The 24,356-nt window shown below is 36.5% G+C and overlaps 1 protein-coding gene across 1 annotated transcript in view; it reads right to left on the bottom strand.

Annotated features, from left to right (window-relative positions):
- The window catches only part of TNPO1 (transportin 1), an 80,721-nt gene that overhangs the window by 46,949 nt on the left and 9,416 nt on the right, over positions 1–24,356 (bottom strand). Inside the window, exons 5-9 of the mRNA XM_069084973.1 lie at positions 16,286–16,392; positions 14,816–14,949; positions 9,195–9,276; positions 2,113–2,235; positions 118–236 (exon numbers count right to left, since the gene is read on the bottom strand). Of these exons, the coding sequence (XP_068941074.1) occupies positions 118–236; positions 2,113–2,235; positions 9,195–9,276; positions 14,816–14,949; positions 16,286–16,392 (565 nt within the window). The remainder of the gene's footprint in view (positions 1–117; positions 237–2,112; positions 2,236–9,194; positions 9,277–14,815; positions 14,950–16,285; positions 16,393–24,356) is intronic.

The raw sequence follows: 24,356 nt of genomic DNA on the forward strand, positions 1-24,356 counted from the left end.
CTGTCCATATTAAGGGTAATTATTAAAAATACCTTAAATTCATTCAATAACTCCAAAATGAACAAGGCAATAATTTCGCTAACTTAAGTATTAACAGTGTACAGAAGTTCCACCTACTTAGAAAGATGTCTACAGAGAACATCTTTGCAGATTGGTTGTTCAGCCAAAGTGAGCCAAAATTCACAAGCTTCCAAAGCCACATTTTCATCTTGATCTTGGGTCCTCTGAAGCATGTACTATAAAATAAAGGAAGTGTATGAAATATTAGCTGATGCAGTTAAAAAGCCAATTAATAACGATATATAGAAGCAAGACTACCTGTGTGAATCTGGGTCTGGGTAAGTCACATCACAACTCTCTGGAGTTATTCTCTCCTGCTATTTAACTCAATCCTGGAAAATGCTTAGCAATCCTATTCTAATCAATTCCCTGACTCACTCCATAAGTAATTCTCCCAAAATTTCTCAAAGTTCTTCCTCAGAAGTCCTCAAATCTCCCTATTCCAGTTCTTCGAAGTCCACAGGCATATATTCAGGACCTAATATGTGGCAGGTACTGTGTTAAGAATTAAGTATTCAAATAAAAATAGCTAGAATTTAGACAGTGCTTTAATGTTAGCAATGAGCTTTATAAATATTATCTGATTTGATCCCCTCAAAAACCCAAAGTGCCAAAGTGGTCTTCCTGAAGTGCAAATCTGACCATATTATATCACCTCCAGGATTGAATATAAAATTCTGTTTGGCTTTCAAAGACCTTTATAAGCTGCCCTCTGAACCTCCCTTTTCAGTTTTCTTACATCTCATACACCTCACCTCCTATGACTCGATGTGCTTTCTGATCCAGTGACTGGTCTCGCTATTCTTCACGATACTCCATCTCCTGACTGGGTATTTTTACTGACTGTTCCCCACGCCTGGAAAGGTCTTCTTCCTCATCGCGGCTTCCTTCAAATCATGGCCAAAAATCTCACCTTCTACAAGAAGTCTTTCCCGATCCCTCTTCATTCTAGTGCCTACTCTCGGCTGATTTTCTCCAGTTTACCCCGTCTACAACTTGTCTGTACAAAGCTCCCAATCCCTCTTCATTCTAGTGCCTACTCTCGGCTGATTTTCTCCAGTTTACCCCGTCTACAACTTGTCTGTACAAGGCTGTTTACATGCTGAGGCTGCCTGCCTCTTTGGACCGAAGTTCCTTGAGAGCAGGAACTGTCTTTTGGCTTTCTTGGTATCCCCAGCACTTAACACAGCACCTGGAACACTTTGAGCATTTAATAAATACTTCATGACTGACTCCATGCAGATCAAGTTAACTGTCTACATGTAACCACATTTATTCTCAGACTATCTCATCTTTTGAATGCTACCATCTTCATTTGTGCTGAGTCCCATAACTTACTTTCCAATACCTAAAGAACTCTGCTTTTACAAGCTTGCTCTACAGCCACTCCCCAGTTAATATGAACCTCTATGTGACCAAATAGCCTATTTTTAAAGCATACACACCTACAACCAGACCCATTTGAAATAGGAGATAATCATCAATATATCACTCATTAAATAGAAATAAAGGTGAAGTAATAATGCAAGAATTTTCCTGAATGTATATCAATAACTTTAAAATAATCATAATTAATACTAACTAGTTTGGTTTACATGTACATGGCATGATAGCAAACGCCCTACCAAGACCTTTTAAAAATTGTTAATAAATTCTCTGAGACTGCTGACTTTTGATGTTACACCCACGCTACCCAAAAACTCCTCTATGGTAAACCATACATACATCAGATCAACTGTATTGATTATGACTAGGAAATACAGTCATTATAATGCTTTAAACACAAACATCCAACAGCAGATAATGTCATAGTCTTAATTCTGAATAATCATTCTGAAAAACTACAATTCACTCTAGTAAGAACCAACTAAAAATTAAAATAAACTAGTATGTTCTTTATTGTCTTGTTTAGGAACAAAATTTAAATGTACACCCACCTATTTTATGAAGACCATAGAAAAATTAGTCACAGTATATAGAAAAGAAAACATTTTCAGATTTTTTTTAATTAGGAAAGGGAAGTCACATGATTAAATCATAATTAATAATTACCTCAACTATATTATGCATATGAGGAAGCAGGCGATCCATTCGGACTTCAAGTAGCATCACGAGAGCCCGACACACATTTTTACGTACCTCTGGTTCTTCATCACCAGCCAATGCAAATAAATTCTATCACATGAGGAATAAAATTAAATTTTTTTTAAATCCCCCAAAAGTATATATATAACCAAGTAAATTTATACCCAAATCAAAATTAAATACATTCAAATACACCTATTGAAGCACTATTGTCTTCATTATGGCTATCTTCCTCTGTTAAGCTTACCCAATTTTATACCCTTGCCATCACACCCACTGACAATTTTCATCTCTCCTAAGCATTTTAATGTGTACTAAAGAAAAAAAAAAAAGGTAGGCAACCCAAAACTCTACAAATTAAAGAGCATTATATTTTATCATCTATTTGATCTATTTACATCCAACATTGAAGGTCTTCCCTCCAGACCTAGATGGCAATTGTGTCTACTGTCTAATGTACAGTCTTAACCTTGTTTCCTGAGGCTCATAAAAGTTCCATAACGTATTTTCCTATGGTCACACAGCTAGTGCCAAACATGTCATCTGAGCCCAAGTCCCTATACTCTATCCTCTGTGTCCCACATTCACCTATTTTTATAAATGAGATTACTGTGATCTGGAAGTAGCACAGGAGAAAGGAAGGAGTGTTAGACGTGGTATCAAAGGCCTAGGTTAGAATCCCACCTGTCATTCTGTGTGACCTCTCAGCTTCCTCATCTGTGAAATGAGGTGTTTCAGAACTTTATGATTCCTAAGAGCTTTCTCAACACTAAAACTATATTCCATTTCTTATTAAACATACACACCAATAAACACTTCATAAAAATGAAATCCCAGGACAATTAGCAAACGCGACAAGTTTGATAACATTTATGCAAGTTATGATCACTTTTGAACAAACACAGATTAATTTAGGATTGTAGAATATACAAAATATTAAGTTTGACTCAAGGAATGAAGTACATTCTCAGCTTAAAACAAACTCATAAAAAACGTCTTTTAGTAGTAACTAATGATGCTTAAGTTTTTACTTGATCAAGACTATTTGCTAGCATTTGCCACACAACTCCATATACCAACACATATTTTTTTCCTTAACTTGCAATAAAATTAAAACAATGTGCATGGCTGTTCTTACATGGGGATAATGAAAAGTCATAAAAACAATGCAAAATTCAATAGCTAGCACACAGGAATTATTTCTAAAACCAAACTTGATACATAAAAGTAACTAGTAAAGAATTTGCCACAACTTTGCTGAAATGCCTCACATTTTTTGAAGTTGCAGCTTAGCAACATGTTCCCTAAAATGTGGTACCCAGAACTAACACTGATAATCACATCACTCTGTACAGCAAAGAGTTGGCACTTCTGATAATCAGCTAAATAGTATAGTATGGATATTTTCATTTACTTTATTTTTCATCTGCAGATGATGAGAATATTTCTCTTAATCTGTCAGACTAATTAATGATCCAATGGAAAAGTACATAATATTCAGGAACTCCAGAAAATAAGAATTATTTGTCGTTTACAAAAACACTGCAGACTACATGAGTATCTCACAGTGGGTAGATATTATAATGTGTGATTTTTTTCATTAGTATCTTGAATTCACCTACAGGAAATTCCCTCTACTAATGGAGGTCAGCACCATTTCTGCAATTTAAGAGTTTTAGAGAATTACCTAAAGCTATGAGAACTTAAGTAACCTGCCCAGAGTCACAATTCAGTCTGTGTCAGGGCTTGAATCTGGTCATTCTGGCTCTGAGGCCAATTCTCTCCACTACAACCATGCTGAAGAATTGTGACAAATTCCTTACTTACCTATCTTGTTGTGTCTACTTCTGTTTTGAAAACAACTTCCACTCTGTACGTCCTATCATATCTTATAGGACTGTTCTAAGTAAGTTTCAGAGTACCCATCAAAAAAAAGGTCATTTTAAAAAAACAGTGGGTATGTCATTTAATAATGCTGAATAAAAGCAGTTTGATATTTTAATTATGTTGCAAAGTCAAGAAATGAAATTTTAATTTTTCTTTGATAATTGATAGGTCATTCATAAGTTGGAGATTGAAAAGCTTGTTAAGCAAAGATAGGTATAAACGAAAGGCCACAAAATCATGCCATGGGGACCAGCTGAAGGAACTGTGGGATTTTAGTCTGGAAAAGTGCATATAGGGAGACAGCTAGGTGGCACAGTGAATACAGCACTGGCCCTGGAATCAGGAGCACATGAGTACAAATCTGACCTCAGGCACCTAACATTTATTAGCTGTGTGACCTTGGGCAAGTCACTTAACTCCAACTGCCTGGCCTTCCCCCTCCAAAAAAAAAAGTGTGCATAGGGTGAGGTGAGAAGGTTGACAGGATCCATAGTCTCTAAATATTGGAAAGTAATGAACTTCTGCTTGGCCCCGAGGGTAGAAAAAGGAACAATAGGTACATATTAAAAACAGGTTTGAGGTAAAGGCTGAACTTAAAACATTTGGAACCATTAAAAAGAGCAATGGTGTATTTCAACACATGTTAATTCCCGTCCCTGAAGGTTTTTAAGCAAAGATTGGATATGCTATAGAAAAGACTCTTGTTCAGAGATAGGCACTTTCATCGCCAACAGGTTTCCTTCAATATGTGGGGTATGTGAACTTGTTTTTAAACCATAGTGAAAACTGTCACAATTTTTTTCCTTTGTAATTTTATGTTATTTTATGCATTTAATGTTATTATTCTGAGAAATAGGTTTTTCCAGCCTTCCAAATGGATCCCTTCCCCCAAACACAAAAAGTTAATAATCCATGTTCTGTATGTGAGATCAGATTTTGCTACTCTTAGATAGTATAGTACATACAGAGAAGAAGAATACTAGTATAACAGTTCCTATTCAAACAAAGGTGGTAAAAAAGTTCATGTACTAATGTTGGGTTATTTTGGAGGAAGTAGGGATTGGTAATTAGGGAAAGCTGCACGGAAGATATGGCATATGAACCCGGCCTTCGAGAACAGGCATTCTAGGCCTAAGGAATATGGTTGCCAGCAAAATTTTTGAATGTCTTTAATGAGAAAAATACTAGTGAGTTTTGGGTCCTTGAAGCTTTTTATGATAAGATGTGGACATTTTTATCCTTTACTAATCCTAATAAGCTGCTTCCCTTCTGGAACATGCAGAGCTGAAGCCATCAAAGGTCAGCCCTATTAACAGCACATGTTCTCAGATCACTAAATATTAACCGTGATGACTCTTTGTGACCTTTTCTTATGACCTGCCCTGTTACCAGTTTTTAGGACCCTTACTTTGGTTCGGGACTGTTTCGAGTTTCTGATGTAGTTGCTAACAACTACTTTGATTTAACATGTCAGAATCCATATTTTTCACAGGCCACCTGAAATCCTTTGGCAGGTCACAGGTTGTTCAGGCCTGGTCTACTGGGTTTAGGACATATTTAACGCTAGGAACTTAAAAAAAATTTTAATGGGAGAGATTAATAATAAAGGAATTGAGAAAGGCTTTGCAAATTAAGCATGTGAACTTTTCCCTGAAGGAAGACAAAAATTCTCAAAGATGGAGGTAGGGCAGAAAATGGAAAAGTCAAAAATCAGAGCACAACTAATTCAGTTTGTCTGGAATACAGAGTGCATAAAACTGGAATTATGTGTGGGAATAATATGAAAAAATGTTGGACGTGTCAGTTTAAATCAGTAATGGAGAATCTTTAGAGTAAAGCTGAGGAGGCTATGTTTTATCCTTGAGGTAATAGTAATAGGGAACTCCCAAAGGTTTTAAAGAAAGGGAGCAGCACATTCAGAGCTCTGCCTAAGTAAGATTACTTTGGCGGTTCTGGGGAAGACACTGAAGAGGAGAGAGTAGAAGCTATGACATCCAATTAAAAGTCTTTTAAACATCCACAGCATGGCACCTTAAGCACTTCAAAGAGGAATTATATATGTCCACATGGCCAAGTAAAAGTAAGCTTGTTTCTTTTTGCATTTACTTTTGCTGAATGGTTCTTTTCTTTTTTTTTTTTTAAAGCAATCAGGATTAAGTAACTTGCTCAAGGTTACACGGCCAGTTATTTCTGGGTATGGTGCTACGTATCTGAGCCCAGATTTGAACCCCAGGTCATCCTGACTCTGGAGCCGGTGCTCTTACTTGCTGAGCCACCTGGCCGCCCCTAAGCAATTGGGGTTAAGTAACTTGCTCAAGGTTATACAGCCAGGTGTTTCTGGGTGGGTACTAAGGGTCTGAGCCTGAGATTTGATCTCCAGGTCGTCCTGACACTGGAGCCGGTGCTCTTACTCTCTGTGCTACCTGGCCGCCCCCAAACCCAGCATTCTTACAGTGGTAAGAGGGCTAAACCGAAGAACTACTTAAGATAGCAAGAAAATTAGATATAACGCCAAAAATAAAGTCTTACATCCTACCCCGTCCTCTTTGAATGAAAGAGCCTTTTATACATAACTTTCTAATGCTCTGAGGAATTAAGGTAATATGACAATGAATATACACTATTTTTAAAAAAGGAATGTTGTTCTATTCCCACATTAAACACATCAAGTCTTATAACTTTGGTGCTCAGTGGTGGTGGTAGAGGGTCCTAACCGTTTGCTGCTGACATTGTCCAAGTATCTGATTTCTCTTAACGAGGCAGCTAGGTGGTGCAGTAGACAGAATACCAAGCCTAGACTCCGAAAGACCCGAGTTCAAATCTGTCTTCAGACACTTACTAGCTATGTGACCCCAGGGAAGTCACTTAACCTTTGTTTGCCCCAGTTTCTTCATCTGTAAGGGGGTATAATAGCATCTGTCTTTCAGAGTTGTTGTGAAGATTAAATGAGATAATAATTACACAGTGCCTGGTGTAGCTCTTGGTACATAGTAAGTACCATATAAATGTTAACTATGACTACTACTACATGTATTAGGGTTCATCTGCAGTAACTAATATCTTAATAATGACTGACATTTTCAGATTCAACACAAAAATGCACTTAAAAACAGGCTAAAATGAAAATAACTACAAGGTTAAAAATTTTAACTTAGTTTACACACACACATAATATATTTCTCTAATATTCATGGACTGCAGTACGTGACCTGCATTCTTGGTTTGCCTCCTTTAAGAAATCAGATTATAAAATTGAGTGGTCTGAAGAGAGAATTAAACAGCAGAGGTCAGACACTGTAATGTTGTGACTTCAACATAAAAAAATCTCATCAGACGGTGGAAATATGAAAACAACAACAAATCACCGCCTCCCCCTCCCTCTCCCTGGCCTCCCCCAGCAAATCCCTACCAAACCCAGAGAGCAGAACTGAAAAGATTTAGAAAAGTCAAGAGAGTTAGACCAGGCCAACTGAAGAGCCAATAGTTTCTTTGTTATTCCTAGTAAACAGCAAAGATAGTATTTAAGACTTACCTTCTAACTATTTAATAGCTAAGATTAAGCTGAAAAAGGTAAAGCTAAAGTGATACAGGAGGGAAGGCAGAGAGAATGAAGGATATAAGTACTTGGGATAAACACAGCAAATGGCCGGGAACTGAGCTTCACCACAGTTAACATTCTATACATAATTTTCACTTACTGTGATGTGGTATTAGAAAGCTTGTATTTTAAAAGTCAGTTTTGCTAGTTTAGTTGCTTTAAATTACTTTATGATAGACATCAATTAATAAGCAATTCTACAGTATACTTTTCTGCATTTTTAAAAAAGTTTTTCCAAAGCAGAAGCTAAAACCTTCAAGGCCTGCTAAACTACCCCAAATAAGTACTGCTACTTATCCCATGGTAGCCACCAAAAATCACAGAATTTTAAAGGAACTGAGGGTCATTAGGTGGCACAGTGGGATGGAGTGTCAGGCCAGAAGTCAGATTCATCTTCCTGAGTTCAAATGGGAGCTTTGTGACCCCCGGCAAGTCACTTAACCCTGTTTGCCTCATTTTCTTCACCTGTAAAGTGGGCTGGAGAAGGAAATGGAAACCACTCATTACCTCTGCCAAGAATGACCAAGAGGTCACAAAGAGTTGTACACTAAACAACAGAGAAAATGAGCACTACAGTTGTAGTACCTCAAACCCAGAAGTGGGGAAGGAACCTCTAAGAATTGCTTTAGCTACTTATACTCATGTTCTCCTAGCCTACTACGTAATATTTTAAAGAAAAAGCTGCTTTCTAGTTTTAACATTCCAAGATTCAATGATCAGAACAACCAAAATGATTGTTCAAGACACTTCTGTGGATATTTAAGAAAGTCAAAATATTAGTCTCTTAAGATCTATGAAATGAAATAAATGTATTTCGTAGTACCAAGTAAATCTAGATGACTTAAATGAAAGGATGGAAACTTTACAATAAGTTTCTCATGGAACTGCCTTTACAAAAGCTATTAAGTAGGACAGTGCATAGATCCTACACTGTATTTCCACTACTTGGTATTAAATTTACCATATCGAATATTTCTAAGTTTTATCAGAAAGTTATTTTTTCTTTAAATGTCACCTCTACAGTATTTCCTCCCCTCCACTTCCACCTGATGCATAACTAATTTTAAAATGGACATCAATGGAAAAATTGGATTCCCTGGACCAAATTATTATCCTTTTAATTTTGAGTCTACAGTTCTTATTAAAAATAATCTATATGCAAGGAATTGGGGATAGAGGTGGCTAAAGGAGAAGATCATTACAATTTCTATGAGCAACCTGAGGCATATAATATGAGGCAGAAAAAGATTTAATCAGCCATATTATATATTTCTAAAAATACATGACTCTTCACTCATAATATTTTAAGATGAATGACCAAATTCTAATCTACCATAACATAGCTAAAAGTTTAGCGAAATCATAAAGAAAAGGGTCATACAATGCTAGTTATTAAAGTTTTAAACAATGTTCTTTGTAATTTTCTAATTTTAACTGCTGTAAAGAAAGCATGAAAATATTTAGAACTAAATAACCATGACATCTGTGTGCAATTATAAAGAAGCAACACTAAATCCATTTAGTAGTACCATGCACACTTTAAAAATAACAAAAAAGAGCATACCTCAATAAAAGAATCAATGTGTAACATCAGAGCTTGGGTTCTACTGATGATAAATTGATTGACACATGCAACAGCATGAGACCTAGAAGTAGAAGCATAATGTAGAAGTTTAAAAACATGCATGTGATTTTGGTTTCAGAAGAACCAGAAATGAAAATAATACAATAACCAAATACTGCACTTTAAGAAATTCTCCTCTTATCTCATTAGCCAACAATGTTTTAGTGTGTAATCTCCTCGAAGGCTGATAACCAAAACCTACTTAACTTTTTGGATATACAGTCTACTCTAAAGCCATCAAAGAACTCATGGTTAAAAAAAAAATCTGTTTAGATTCATGGAAAAAGGTTTTAAAAAACATTAAGCAAAAACTGTTGCTCATTTCTCAGCTTTGTTTTTTAAATGGCAGAGAACACAAGAGTTAATTAGAAATCACTGACGAGCAAAAAGTATCCTGATATTTCCTGATTATAACGCAGAAATTTTTTAACTATAAAGGACCTCAGAAACTGTCTAGTAAGTTCAGTACTTTCATTTTACAGATGAGGAAATGTCCCAGAAAGTTTAAATGATCTACCCAAGGAGGCAGGGACTAAGCTGGAACATTTCTTCCAACTCCTATTCTTTCTATAGAGTTCTAATTGTAACATTTCCTCCTAATAATTTCAAATAACATCAGAGTTGCCCCAAATACCCAAGAGACTGTAAACAGCTAAAATGTCTTGAATTTGGAGGAATAACTCCAAGCTCTAATTCTAATATCATGTTGCTTTTTTGCTAAGGCTCCACTTTTATAAATGGTCCACTGATAATTGTACCTTGTCCCATCAAAAAAGCAGGACATAGAAAAAGCATGCTTATTATTAGCATTTATTAAAAGCAATTATAAAAGAAAGTTTAACACTATAAATGCAATTAAAAACAGGGATAAAGTGAAATCATAAAGTAAACAGCTATAATGAATACCTAATTCATATTGTCATTGGCCCACATAAACATATCTATATTTACAATCGAAACAGTTTTAATATTATGCATAATGGTTGTAAAAAGCAGTAAGGACGGCTATTTATGTTAAGTGAATGGTTTATTTTTTTCCCCTTTTAAAAATACCTATCTATGTGGCTAAACAACCTAGTCATCCTAATTAAAATTTTAAATCATCAAAATTTAAAAACTATTTCCTCTGTAACACTATTTGAAAAGTACAGTAAACACTGTTTTCTTGCAAATTACTTGCTGTTTTATGTTATTTCTGATATTCCTGGCTTTTTGGTGTCTAGTAATGATGTTCCAAGATCTAAGATTAATATATTAAAGGGTAGTTAGTTTCTCCCATCTGCAAGGGGGTGGGAGGAAATGCAATCTATATGTATAAACAATCTCCCAATGATCTTCTTACAGTTTAGGAAGTGAGACAGCAAGGCCAGTAGGGCAATATGAATTTAATAGTTAAATATAACTTTCAATGACCACTGCTCTTTCTCTACCATAATCCAATGTCTTTGTACCTTGCAGTTCAAAATACTGTCATTAGCTAGCAATTTAGTTCCAATAAGCATGTCTATATTTTACATATATACTTATGTAAAATATAAACACTGTATTATGTTGTATGAAAAATTAGAAGCCACAGTCCTTGAACTCCTAACTGGTAAGACGTGATAAACACAGAGGAATCAAGATACTTTAAGCAACAAAACATAAGTATAAAATGCTCTACTTATCTTGAAGCCATATTTTTGCTAATTTCAATCTTAGAAAAAAAGCTGTGATTCCTAAAATATTTTTAAGAAAAATACATGGAACCACTACAATAATATGGAATAATGCGAATTCATTTTATTACATGGATGACACTCTGAGGCCTTCATACTAAGCATACATTTAATCACTATTCTGCATACTAACCAACTTGGCTACTTGGTTTCCTAAATGTACAACAAATTAAAAGCAGCATAGCTACCACTTCTAACAGAAATGTCAGCTATGAGGAAAAAAGGAGACAAAAACATCTAAGACTAGCTACGAGAAATAAAATATAGTAGGTCTTTTGGATTATTTGTTGTAGAGGTAAATGGAGCTAAACATTATCACAGGCTCTCAGGAAATCACTTGTGTTACAATGCAGCATGACTAATGTTTATAAAGATGACCTTGATCTAATAAGTAAAGGTTAAATTATATTCAGTACACATCAGCTTTAATCAAAGAAGATGTGTTCTGACACTTCATAATTAGAACCTGGTTTAATAATAGGAGGCATCTGAGAGCATCAGCTTGTACAATTATGGCAAAAATACATACACAGTATTAAGCTTTTATAGCTTAAAACTGAACAAAGACTTTTGGAACAGAGAGATAAAGATATAGCTAACTACACAGATACACATACAGTTATATAAAATCCTGAATCACTCCCTAGCATAATTCCAAATATTTACAGATCACACACCTTCTCCTTTAAAACTAGATACAAAAAGCTTCAGATACAAATACAGGGTTAAGAAAACACTCTGATATGATTTGAGTTTCAGCTAAATGTCAACTTATCAATTAGCAATTAAATTGTATAAGTAGATTCTTCCCAGTTTCCAACAGGAGGGAAAGACTAGAGAGAACAGGAGAGAACTGGATGAATTAAAAAGAGTACTGGGACAGGTAGCAGAAAACAAGAAAGATGTAGAAGTTGAGATGACAAACTAGTAACATTGTTGTAGTGGTTTTTTTCTCCTAAAAGACTCACGTAAGGAATTTTGGTTTGATGTCTCACTGTACCTTGTTAAGAAGGCATAAATGGGCCAAAATGGTGGAGAGGAAATAGGACTTCCCCGCAGCTCCAGCTTCCACCTCCTCCAATACATGTAAAATATGACTCTAAACAAATTTCAGAGCTACAGAACTCACAAAGTAACAGAGAGAAATAAATATCCTGCTGAAGGCAGGCTGGCAGGAAGGGTCTATCACACTGAGCTGGGAGTCCAGCCCAGCCCCATGAGCAGTTTTGGCCCCATGGCAGCCCCAACCAGCAGTTGGGGCAGACTTCAGTAGAGTGAAGCACCAGCAGCTGTGGCGGTTTCCAAACTTCTTAACCCATAAATGCCAAAGACAAATTAAAAGGTCAGTGTGGAACTCCGTTGGAACAGGGGTGGACAAAGGTTGGGTCCCTGCCCCTGGCGCGAGAAGTGGTGGAGATGGCTGTAGCTACCTGCCTGACTGCCTCAGCTCTTGGCCTGCAGATCATAGGGGGACCAAGCGATCATTCAGAGTAATCACTCTTGCTTTGACCTGCTTGGATCCAGATAGTGGTCTTGGGGTGTGTGGCCAGTGAACCAGCGCTTGTGGGAGCTGTAGAGCGGGCACCCTCTTAATTGCTCTGGCAACTGCGAAAACCCCAGCAATTTGGGACAAAGCTCTCTCTATTCTGAAAGCAGAGTTCTACCATGGCAAAGAGTTCAAAAGTCAAATATTAACTGGCAACATGAACAAGCATAGGAAACGCAATCCTACCATAGATTCCTTTTTCAGGGACAAAAGGGATCAAAGAATGAAATGGAAGGAAGACAATAAAGTCAGAACTCCTGCACCAAAAGCTCCCAAGAAAAATATGAATTGGTTACAGGCCATGGAGGAGCTCAAGAAGGATTTTGAAAACCAAGTAAGAGAAATAGAGGAAAAATTGGGAAACGGGAATGATGCAAGAAAATCAAGTCAACAGCCTGACTGAAGAAAATAACACCTTAAAAAATAGACTAACTCAAATGGCAAAAGAGGCCCAAAAAGCCAATGAGGGGAAGACTGCCTGATAAAGCCAAATTTGCCAGATGGAAAAGGAATTTCAAAAACTCACTGATGAGAATAATTCCTTCAAAATGTGATTAGAAGCTAATGACTTTATGAGAAATCAAGATACTATAAAACAGGGATGGCTAGATAGCACAGTGAATAAAGCACTGGCCCTGGAGTCAGGAGGACCGGAGTTCAAATCTGACCTCAGTCACAACACACACACAAAAAACTTAGCCGTGTGACCTTGGGCAAGTCACTGAACCCCAACTGCCCTGCCTTCCTTGGAACAGGATATTCTGGAGATCAAAGGAGCTAGGATTAAAACCAAGAATCACCTACCCAGCAAAACTGAGTATAATGCTTCAAGAGAAAATATGGTCATTCAGTGAAATAGAGGATTTTCAAGCATTCTTGATAAAAAAAAAAACAGAGCTGATAAGAAAATTTGACTGTCAAATACAAGAAGCATGTAGAAGGTAAACAGGAAAAAGAAACCATAAGGAACTTATTAAAGTTGAACTATTTACATTCCTACATAGAAAAATGGTAATTGTAATTCATGAGACTTTTCTCAGTATGAGGACAGTGGAAGGGAATATATATATGTATACATACATATATATGTATGTACAGGAGGGTATATGTGTGTATAAATATATATGTGAGGGTGTGTGTACATGTATACATAGAGGGCACAGGATCAGCTGAATATGATGGGATGATATCTAAAAAATAAAATTAAGAGGTGAGAGAGGAATATATTAGGAGAAGAAAGGGAGATTGATCAGGGTAAATTATCTCATATAAAAGAGGCAAGAGAAAACTGTTACAATGGAGGGGTAGAGCAGGAAGGTCAAAGGGAATGGGACAATCTTACTTTCATTGAATTTGACTTAAGGAGGGAGTAACATACACACTCAATTGGGTACTTTACCCGACAAAAAAGTAGGGGGGAAGGGGAATAAGAAGGAGGATGGTAGAAGGGAGGGCAGATTGGGGAGAGGGTAGTTAGAAGCAAACACTTGTGAAAAGAGACAGGGTCAAAGGAGCAAATAGAGTAAGTGAGGGGTGGGATAGGATGGAAGGAAATATTGTCTTTCAAAATATACCTACTACGGAAATGTTTTCTATAACTACACATGTACAACGTATAAATTGAATTGCTTATCTTCCCAGTGGGCGTGGGTGAGGAGGGAAGAAGGGAAAGAATCTAGAACTCAAAGTTTAAAAACAAATGTGTATAAAAAAAAAATTGTTGTTTTTTTTTGTACATGCAACTGGGAAATAAGATATACAGGCACCAGGGTAGAGAAATTCATCTTGCCTTACTAGAAAGTTGGGGGGAGAAGGAGGAGGATGTAAGAGCGAACAGATTGGGGAAAGGAGTATTCAGTGGGCTAACTATTTTGGGGTAGGGGATAGGGGAAATATGGGGAGAAAAATTTGTAACTCAAAATCTTGTGGAAATGAATGCTGAAAAGTAAAAATAAATAAATTAGAAAAGATTTTTTAAAAGGCATAAATACAGGAAAGTTGGAGGCAGGGAGAGAATTTGGAAGTAGAAAAAATTTTTTTTTAAATCCTGAGCATTAAGAAAATAAAAGGATAAGAGGTTTGTTTAGCTTTTAAAAAATAGTGTTCCATTAACCTAGATAACAATTTTGAAACTTTTGGTACTGAAAGTGTTTTCATTTTCTGGAGAATTCATTTATGTGGAATAAATTCATTCTCCTAGGAGATATTCACACTTAAGCAACAAAAATGTAGTAGTGATCAGTTCTGATAAAGTTAAATAAATTTTCTTAAAACTCCAATACTGTATTTAGATATACCTTATTTTGGGACTACTATGCTTGAAGAACTGTAAAAATTTAGGAATCATGATGTTAAGTGGACGGTCTAAAACATCACTATCTAAAATTTCAGCAGAATCTTCACATATTTTCTGAAGGGCTCCAAATGCTCCCTGCAAAAAACACAAATTCAAATATCAAAACATCAAAACTATATTTTAGAATGAAATTTATATAGTTAAAAATTATTATTTTGACAGTTTGTATCTTCAAGTGTAACAATCATATTCTCTTCTTTTATACCCTAAAAGTATAAAATCCATGTATTCATGGATTTTTAAGTTTATCTCAAAAAAAAAAAAAAAAAAAAGGTCACCTTCATGAAGAATAACCTATCTTTTTGACTTTCATTTTTCACTAAGAAAGTAAAATAATGAGGGAGAAAAAAATCTCATTTCATGAGTAACATTAAGTATTTAAGGTTTAAGAAAAATTAAAGCAACTTTCAGGTTGAATTAAATACATATTACCAGCCATTATAAACACAATAATCTAGAATTTTTGAAAAAATTTTCTACACACTATATAAAAACTTATGTATTCCATAATTCACACATAACATTTCTAGTTCTTAGTGAAATATTTAAATAATCTATAATATATGTATTTACGCTTCTAAAAAGCTATCCTCAAATTTCTTTTCCTTTATAAGGAATATAATTTTTAAAAATATCTTTAGTATGCAGGTTCAACTTATTTCCAAATGTATTAAGTATTCAACAAAAGCATAGGAATTACTCTGAAACTTAAGTAAATGTTTTTACTAAATGAATCTGCTGTATGAAAGAAACAATTTGGTTTAGAGATCTCTTCCTGGAATATTTTCATGGCATAATTTGGGAATGCTAAGTGAATTTGGCTAAGGAAATAAATGACTCCTGAGAAAAAATATCTCTATATTTTTTCAGATCATAAAACTTCATCAAAATATTAAGAAACAGATTTAAATATTTCTGCCCAGAATATGTGCCACATCTTAAATATGGCAAAGCATATCTCCTAGGACTCTCTTATGGGAAGTTGAAGGAAAGGGTATATATATATATATGTGCGTATACACTTATAGCTAAAAAAATATTTTTATGGCTCTATAAAACTTCCTACTCTTCATCCTAACCTACATAAATTAACATGAAAGCTAAAATTAAGTTTTGCTGTATTTTGTACAATTTTAGACAACAGATTATAATAAGAAGAATGGATTCAGATCTCAAGTAGAATAAAATGCTTCTGGTACAAGAATATTTAAATTCTGTTTAACTAAAGAAAGTATTTTTTAAAAAACCGGAAAAAAAAAAACTTCAGGTTTTAAAGTAGAATAAATATTTTAAAAATAAACTTCAAAAAGGTACTAGTGAGTTAGGTATAACTTGAAAGTATTACATTGACAGAGCTAACAACTTGTTTGACAATGGAAAAAAAATCTAAATGTCATGTAAGCATCCTTACTTCACACGTATTATAATCTTCAGAATCCAACAAGCTACAGAGCTTTGGCAAGAGCTCAGGCCAGTTCTGTAATTCCCCCTTGGAGGCAATGGTTGTAATCAGAATACCTTGGGAAGAAAAAACAATTTCTCTTTAGAAAAAGAAAATTCTCAGAGATAGGATTAAGTTACAAGTTCTTTTCCTCAACACACATGCAAGTATGTGTGTGTGCGCGCATGCACACACACGCAAAGCCTGTCCTACACACAAATGACAAATTAAAAAGTACCACTAATGCCTGAAAGGTAAAAGTGATAGGAAAAATGAGTTTTTGTTGAAGTGTATTTACTCTTCAAATGTTTTCATTCTGCCACTAATCGAGTTATCGTCTGTAAGGTAAAAAGCCCGAAGCATGCTGCGTGACACCTCTAGCAGCAGAACAAGCAGCAGAGAGAGGTGGGGGTGGGGGTGTCTTCCCTCTCCCAGGGCCCTCGAGGCTTGACTGATCAGTGTTACTTAAGTGGAATCACCAAAGCACTCTTTTCTCTCAAAAGATACTCCTGCTTCCAGAGGGAAAGAAAAAAAGCATGTGTCCACACCTCCAAATACTTACAGCTCACATTCAGGTAACATTTTATTGTTATAGTCATTTTACAGATCTCCCATCTGATCCTCACAAGTTTGCCATAGTGTGGTGTGACACACATTATACTCTTTTCAGAAAAATTCCAAACAAAAAACATCTCAATCAAGTTCAGAAAAGTTAAATGTCTTGACCCAAATGACACAGCTGCTTGTGATAGTAATGGAATGTGGAGATTCCCCTGTATTGGCTTGGTTTTCAAATTGATTGTGTTAAAACCCAGAGCTTGTTAATCCCACCTGTGGGATGGACTTGTTGATGTGAAAAGAAAGTCCAGAACTGGGAGGAGCTGGTGACTAGATTTGGAGAGACAAGAGAGAGGCGGAAGACCTTTTTTGGAAGCAGCACCCATGTGGAGGCAGGGAGAGAGACTAAGAGAATTGCTGGTGGCCGCTTTGAATTGCCCTGGACTTTTGAGACCTGCCCCCTGAGCTGCCAAGGACTGAGGAGACATGGCTGTTTTGCTGGTACTTTGTCTGTCTGTTTTGATGTTCTTTTGCCAGATTTGTCCACTGGTGAAAGACAGTCCTGTTGTTGAAGAAGTCCTGGAACCCGGCTTTTGGTTAAGAAGCCCTGAGACTGTCCTGCAGACAGAGAGTGGATACTGTCCACTGGTGAAGGACAGTGCTGTTGTTGCAGGGGTCTGGGAACCTTTCTGCTGGTTCAGAAGCCCTGAAGAAGGATTTTCTTGTTGTATGTTTACAGAAATCCTAGGAGAGGGTTTTGCTAATGTTTTCAGAGGTTCTAGGACTGTTCTACAGACAGACGATGAATTAATGGAGGGACTGGCAAGGTATCTTGTGGCCTTGCTAATAAGCCTTGTCTCCCCAGGAACTAAGATTGCTGAGAACTTGCCTCGAGTCAAGATGAAGAAAAGACCTCCATTTGGGTATTAAGTGCTGTGTTTAAACTTGATGTAACTCTGGGGTAGATTCAATTGTGATCCAGGGGTGGGGAACTTTTGACCTTTTTGTACTCTGTGATTGACAAATAAAGGTATAGCCCAGGGGTGGAGAAGTATTTAGACCAGGGACTTTGTAATTGATTGAATGATTGGAAGGTCCTGGGGTGGGGTAGTCCTTGGAGATTATTTAATCACACTTAGTAAATGCTGTATTTTGGAATGATGTCATGTTTTGATCTTCTCTGTTCTAGGTTGGTCACTGAATAAAATGGAGAGCACCTATGCTGGTATTTTGAACCTTGGGAAGTTGCCTTTCCTTGGCAATTACAGTACACTGCTTTTAACCAAGGCTACACCAGACCCTCCAAGACCAGTTCCTTCCACTGCATCAAGGCCTCTGTGGCTGGCCGCTGAAGGACTGTTACACTGCTATTCAAAATATAAAACTTACAAGACCAAGTGTCTTGTTGGTACTCATTTCATTAACAAGCTTATCTTTTGTCACTGCCCTGATTGGTCTAACACTGAGGTGAAGTCATATTCCTTCAAGTCCACTAATTCTACTTTTATCTATCAGAATTTTAGAAAAGCCCCAGAAGCAGCTGCTATGTTCAACCAGAATAATATTTCAATAACTTAGTAATAATGAAAGTGGCCTTCTTGCCTCCAATATTTTCTAAAGATCAGGTTGGTCAGTTAAATAGTAAGCTCCAAGTGCAATGTTCTTGCACTTGTTATTTGAATCAGGAAGATCTGGGTTCAAGGTCTGCCTTCAGAGCATATTGGCATAATTAACCATTCAGTGCCCCTGATAAATCTCTGACAGACACTCCTAAGTTGCAAAAACAACCTCTATCTGCATTAGCGAGTAACATTTCTTACCAGGAATCTCTTCATATGGCCAGAATCTCCTCCACCCTCCTCCCCGCCCCCCAAAAGAGAAAAAGAGTTAGCTGGTAATGACCACCTAAACTCACATTATTCAATCACAGGAGAGAGAATTTGAAAGCAGAAGAATTTGCCCGTGCAGTTCATTCTACTCTTTTTGTACACTCCTCTCCAAAATCCTCCAGTAAGTAACAGGCACAGTGTGCCCTCAACAGTAACTTAGCTTACCAGTGGTGAGTATAGCACAACTTCAATTCTCATGTTAATACAACATAATACTGCATTTAACCATGGACAGTGGGGGAATGTCATTAATCTTTTTATCTCTAATACACATCAAACAAATAAATGTCTGCTGAACTGAAATGCAACTTGCCATAAAAACTGGATTAACAGAACATTCAGGAATTCATACAAAGTAAGCTGGTCTCCATAATATTCTATATAAAAAGCAAGCAAACAAAACTAAATCGTTTTATTTTGATTTTTTGTTTGTTGTTTGCAATAGTGTCCAACTCTTTGTGACCCTGCTTGGGGTTCATCTGGCAGATGAAAAAACTGAAGCAACCAGAATGGAGTGAATTACCCAGGGTCACAAAGATAGTAAGTCTGAGTATGGATTTTAACTCAGGTGTTCCAGACCCAGCCCTCTATTCACTGCACTACCTAGCTGTCCCTTTATTTTAGCAAATTTAAAAACTAATTACATCCTTACTTCTCCCATTAAATTCAATGGGAAGTAAATTGTGCCCCTGGTTCCCCTTTAGCTAGTATGCTGCCTAACAGGGTTATCATTAAATACATAACCTAATCAAAAATGCTCTTCAACACATAAGCACTATATACATACAAGGGCCATTAGTGTTACTAGGTGATAATGTAAATGTATCAAGTACTATGCATTTAGGATAAAAGTTTAAAACCTTTATTACATACCCCTGAAAATGTTTTTCCTTAAATTCTACCATGTTTTTGCTGCTGTTGCTAATGTTCTGATTGGTCTTTTCCTCCTAGATGGAATTCTAAAAAGAAGTTAACCAAGCTTCTCCGCAGTTGCTATTACAGCATTCATGTTGCTGAACACCCATGTCATGATCCACTCTTTTCTGCAGTTAAAGATTATTTTTGGTACTAAATATTTATTATGTAGCAATAAAACAAAGTGGTCACATCAACAAAATTGCTAGATTATTGTAATCCCATAGGATTCCCTGGGTGGGGTCAGAATATTTTATAAATTTATAAAACCATTACAAACATTCTACCATAATTTTTTACTTTACTTTCTACTGATGATCTGTTTATGTCAGTAACTACTAATCTTTTTTTTTAAGTTGATAAAAAACAAAACAAAAAGATCCTTGAACAAGAGGCAGCACAGTACATCAACAAGAATGCTTAACCTAGAATGCCTGAAGACCTGGCTTCAGATCCCAGCTTCGGTATATGCTAACACAGGGACATCAGTTTTGCCAGGCCTCTTCTTTCAAACAATGGAGTTACACTATATACGGCATGAGATCCCTTCTAACCCTAAATCTACAATCTAATAAATGGAATTTCTTATTGTGAAACCAAGTATTGCATGGTTTCCTATTTCATGAACATTTAGGGGCCCGCATATTTAATGTTTCTCTCTGGGTTTTTCATCTTTTTAATATGACGGCTAAAGTCAAAAGCTCTTAACATGTATATAACACACTCTCTTTATATGTCTACTATCTACATATAAGATTCTTCTAAGATAACAGCTAGATAAAATAACTTAAGCCTTTCAGAGTCAGCTTGACATAACAGCAGTGAGCACTAATTTCTACTAATAGTCTTTGGTATCTTTATTGAAGAAAGGAAGTGGAAGGAAGAGGCAGCAGCAGATGTATACGTAAACCATAATATACAATGAAGACCATATAACAGCTATCAATGATCTGGGACCCTGAAACTTCCCAACATGCAAAGAACATGCCACTGAAGAAAGATGAAAGACATTAGGAATAGTCTGTACTTCAAATTTAAAGAACATTAACCTAGGGATCACCTATGTCAACTTGAATTTTTTTTTTAATTCTGTCAGACTTTAAAACTTTTTCTATTCCTTAGTAAATAAATATTTAAAACTAAAATTTTTTCTTTTGTTTTTAGACATTTCTTTCAAATACCTATACAGAAAAAAATATTTTAGAAAAGTCCCTGGTGCCAAAAAAAACTTGAAAGACAAAAGGCAACTTTAAAACTATAGACAAAAGACCCAACTTAATATAGGTATTTGAACATTAGTTTTCAAATAAAGATAATTATGCAAAACTATGGAGGTATAGGGAGAGGGAAGGAAATGGAAGTGTCAAAGAAAAATAGAGATGGTCAAATTAGAACTGCTCTAAGTTTGATTTAGCAAAAGAGCAATGTCTAAATAAAGTCTAAATAACAGATTCTTGGGTCCAGGCCATAATATTTGATAGCTAACAATTTCTGAGCTTCAATTTCTTGATGTGTAAAATGGGGATACACACATTCTACATACACTAAATAGTCTAACTGATTTCATAGGACAACATATACAAAATGTCTTGTAACCACAGCATTAAATAAATTAAACAATTACCATTATTGGGGAGAAGGGAGAGGGACAAAGTAAGGGCTTGCATTATCTCCATAAGTTTCTTTTCTTACTAGGAAAAACAGAGATAGTAGGAAAGAATATAAGGATGCATGTATAAAGAAGAGTTGTTTTACTGTTGGGAAAGGGCTTTGTAAACCCCAAGAATGAAAGTAGGTACTGCCTCTGGTTTACTTGAGAAAGGTCACTCCTGTAATGCAGGTCCGAACTTCCTCTGCAATCTAATTTTAGATAAGCCAAGAACAGAGATAAATTAAGTGACTTGCTTAAGGTCCCAAAGCCAGTGCATCAGAGGCTGGACTTGAAACCAGGCTTTTCTGATGCCAAGGCTCTCTATCCATTATGCCAGACTTGCTTCTCTTGAACTAAGAATGACCAATGGGCCTCTTGTGTAAGTCCTAATATGAAGCATTATATGAGGAGTAGTGGACAAAGTGCTGGGAGGCCCAGGTTCAGAGCCGGCTTCACTCATAACTAACTACGTGACCTAAGCCAGTCACTCAACCTTTCTGAGGCTGTTTTCTCGTCTGTACAATGGAGATGACAGTAGCACCTACTTTGCAGGGTAGTTCTGAGTGTTAAATAAAAAAATATATAAGTTTGCAAAGGCTTTTCACCCTCTAAAAACCCTAAGACATGATACAAATAAATGTAGACTATCATTGCCCTTCTTGCAGTGATAAATAATATATAGTTGTGTTTGACTCTGAGACCCTGTGGATCAAAATATGCCAATACTGTCCATGGCGTTTTCTTAGCAAAGATACTGGAAAGGTTGGCTATTTCTTTCACCAGTGGATTAAGACAAACAGAGGTTAAGTGACTTGTCCAGGTCACACATTTAGTAAGTGTCTGAGGCCAAATTTTAACTCAAGTCTTCCTGAATCTAGGCCCAGTACTCTATCCTGAGTCACCTAGCTGCCACCTAATATATATGAGACAACACAAAATTGATGATCTGAAGCATACTTCGCCTACTCCTCCCCCCAAAAAGGAGCTCCTAACTTATTTGGAAAGACCTTCTCCCACTATCTAAAATCAGGAGTGCATATACCTATCATCCAAGAATGATTTTTACATTTTAAAGTATAATAAAATTTTATCTAAAAAATGTAAAAACCATCTCAGTCCCCTTGCCTCCAATCTAAATCCTGTTTGAGCCCTCTCACATGAAGAGATGAGCCTTCTCTTGAGGACAAACTCTTCTTCTTGCTGACCTAACCTCATTCCGTCCTGCATTCTCTAGATCACCTCACATCTCCCCCATCTATTGACTCATTAGCTGCTAATTACAAACGTGCCTAGTACTTCCCCCATCTTAAAAAACCTTCACTCAATTTGATTATAGTTGCTATTATCCTAAAAATCTCCCTTCTCTTTTGTGGCTAAAATCTTATAAAATCACTTACATTAAGTGCCTCCACTTCTCTCACTGTCTTCTAAACTCTCTGTAATCTGACTACTGTCTCCAAAATTATCTCTTCACAGACCTAATCTAATGGTTGTGGCTCAATTCTTATCCTCGATGACCACTCTAAATCCTCATCTTTTACAACGTCATGGTCTCTTTGTAAGCTATGCCAGCACAGACTACCCTTTTCTCTTGGATTTTGGATTCACTATGGTCTTCAAACAGTAGCTAGGTGGCACAGTGGATACTGCCAGACCAGAAATCAGGAAGACATGAGTTCAAATCTGACCTCAGACACTTGCTAGCTGTGAGACCCTGGGCAAGACACTTAACCTCGATCTTCCTCATATTTAATCTCACTTAATATTAGCTAACATTTATATCATCCCTACTGCATATCAGGCACTGTGCTAAGTGCTTTACAAATATTATTTCGTTTGGCCTTCACAACAACCCTGGAAGGTAGCTGCTATTATTCCTAATTTTTTAATAGATGAGGAAAATAGAGCTTAAGTGACTTGCCCAAGGCCACATAGCTAGTAAAGTGTCTGAGGGTGGATCTGAACCCAGATTTTCCTGACTTTAAGCATTCTAAAGGCTATGAAATCTTTAAAACATTAAAAAAAAATGCTAGCAATCATTATTATTGCACTCTCCCACCACAGCTGGGGTTGCTGCAAACCTTTTCTTCTTTCCTTAAACCTACTACACTACCTCCTCCACTATAACAGACGACTTCGCTTCTCATACTTTGAGAAAATTGAGGTCATTCATTACTAACTACACTTTGTCACCTCTTCTCCCCTTTTTTATACTGCAAAACCTCTAGACATCATCTACAATTTCCTATACTTTTGTTTGCTCTAGTCTACTTTCCAATCCCCTCCTACACATGCCTCATCCCCATTGCCTTGCATCATTCCCTCTAAGTTTCTATTTCTCCCAATCTAATGCCTCCTTTCTTTGCAGGCTATGAATAAACTCCCAATCTTAAAAAAAAATTCATTTGACCCAACCCATCCCTCAAGCTGTCAATATCTCTCTTCCCTTTAATAGCCAAACTCCTATAAAAAGCTCTCTACACACTCAATGCCTGTACTTTTCCTTTCACTCATTCCTAGCTTTCTGGCTTCAACATTCATCACTCAAATGAAGCTCTCTCCAAGGATACCAATGATTTCTTCATTGCTAAATCTGAATGCCACTTCTCAGTCTGTATCTTTCTTGACCTCTGCAACATCTGACACTGTTGACCACTCTCTCTCCCTGGATTTTTGAAACATGACTTTCTCCTGGCTATCCTTCCATCTATCTGCCCCATCCCCCAACTTCTCAGATTTTCAGGATCATAATCCATATTCTGTCCCCTATGTATGTCCTCAAATGGCTCTGACCTGAGCCTTTTTCTTAACTCTCTAAAGTCTCACTTTGCGATTCTCAGCCCTAGTCTCTCTCTTAAGCACCATATCTCTATCAACAACTGCCTATTGTACAATTCCAATTGGATGTAATAATAGCTAGCTGGATGTAAATACAGTGCTTTAAGGTTTGCAAAGTCTATTAGTCATAGGCATCTCAAAATCAGTATGTCCAAAACATATGCTGTTATCACTACACCCCATCCCCATA

The sequence above is a fragment of the Petaurus breviceps genome, unplaced genomic scaffold, assembly GCF_028583685.1.
Source record: "Petaurus breviceps papuanus isolate PSGF00001 unplaced genomic scaffold, PetGlider_PUasm1.0 175, whole genome shotgun sequence".
Classification (NCBI taxonomy): Eukaryota; Metazoa; Chordata; class Mammalia; order Diprotodontia; family Petauridae; genus Petaurus; species Petaurus breviceps.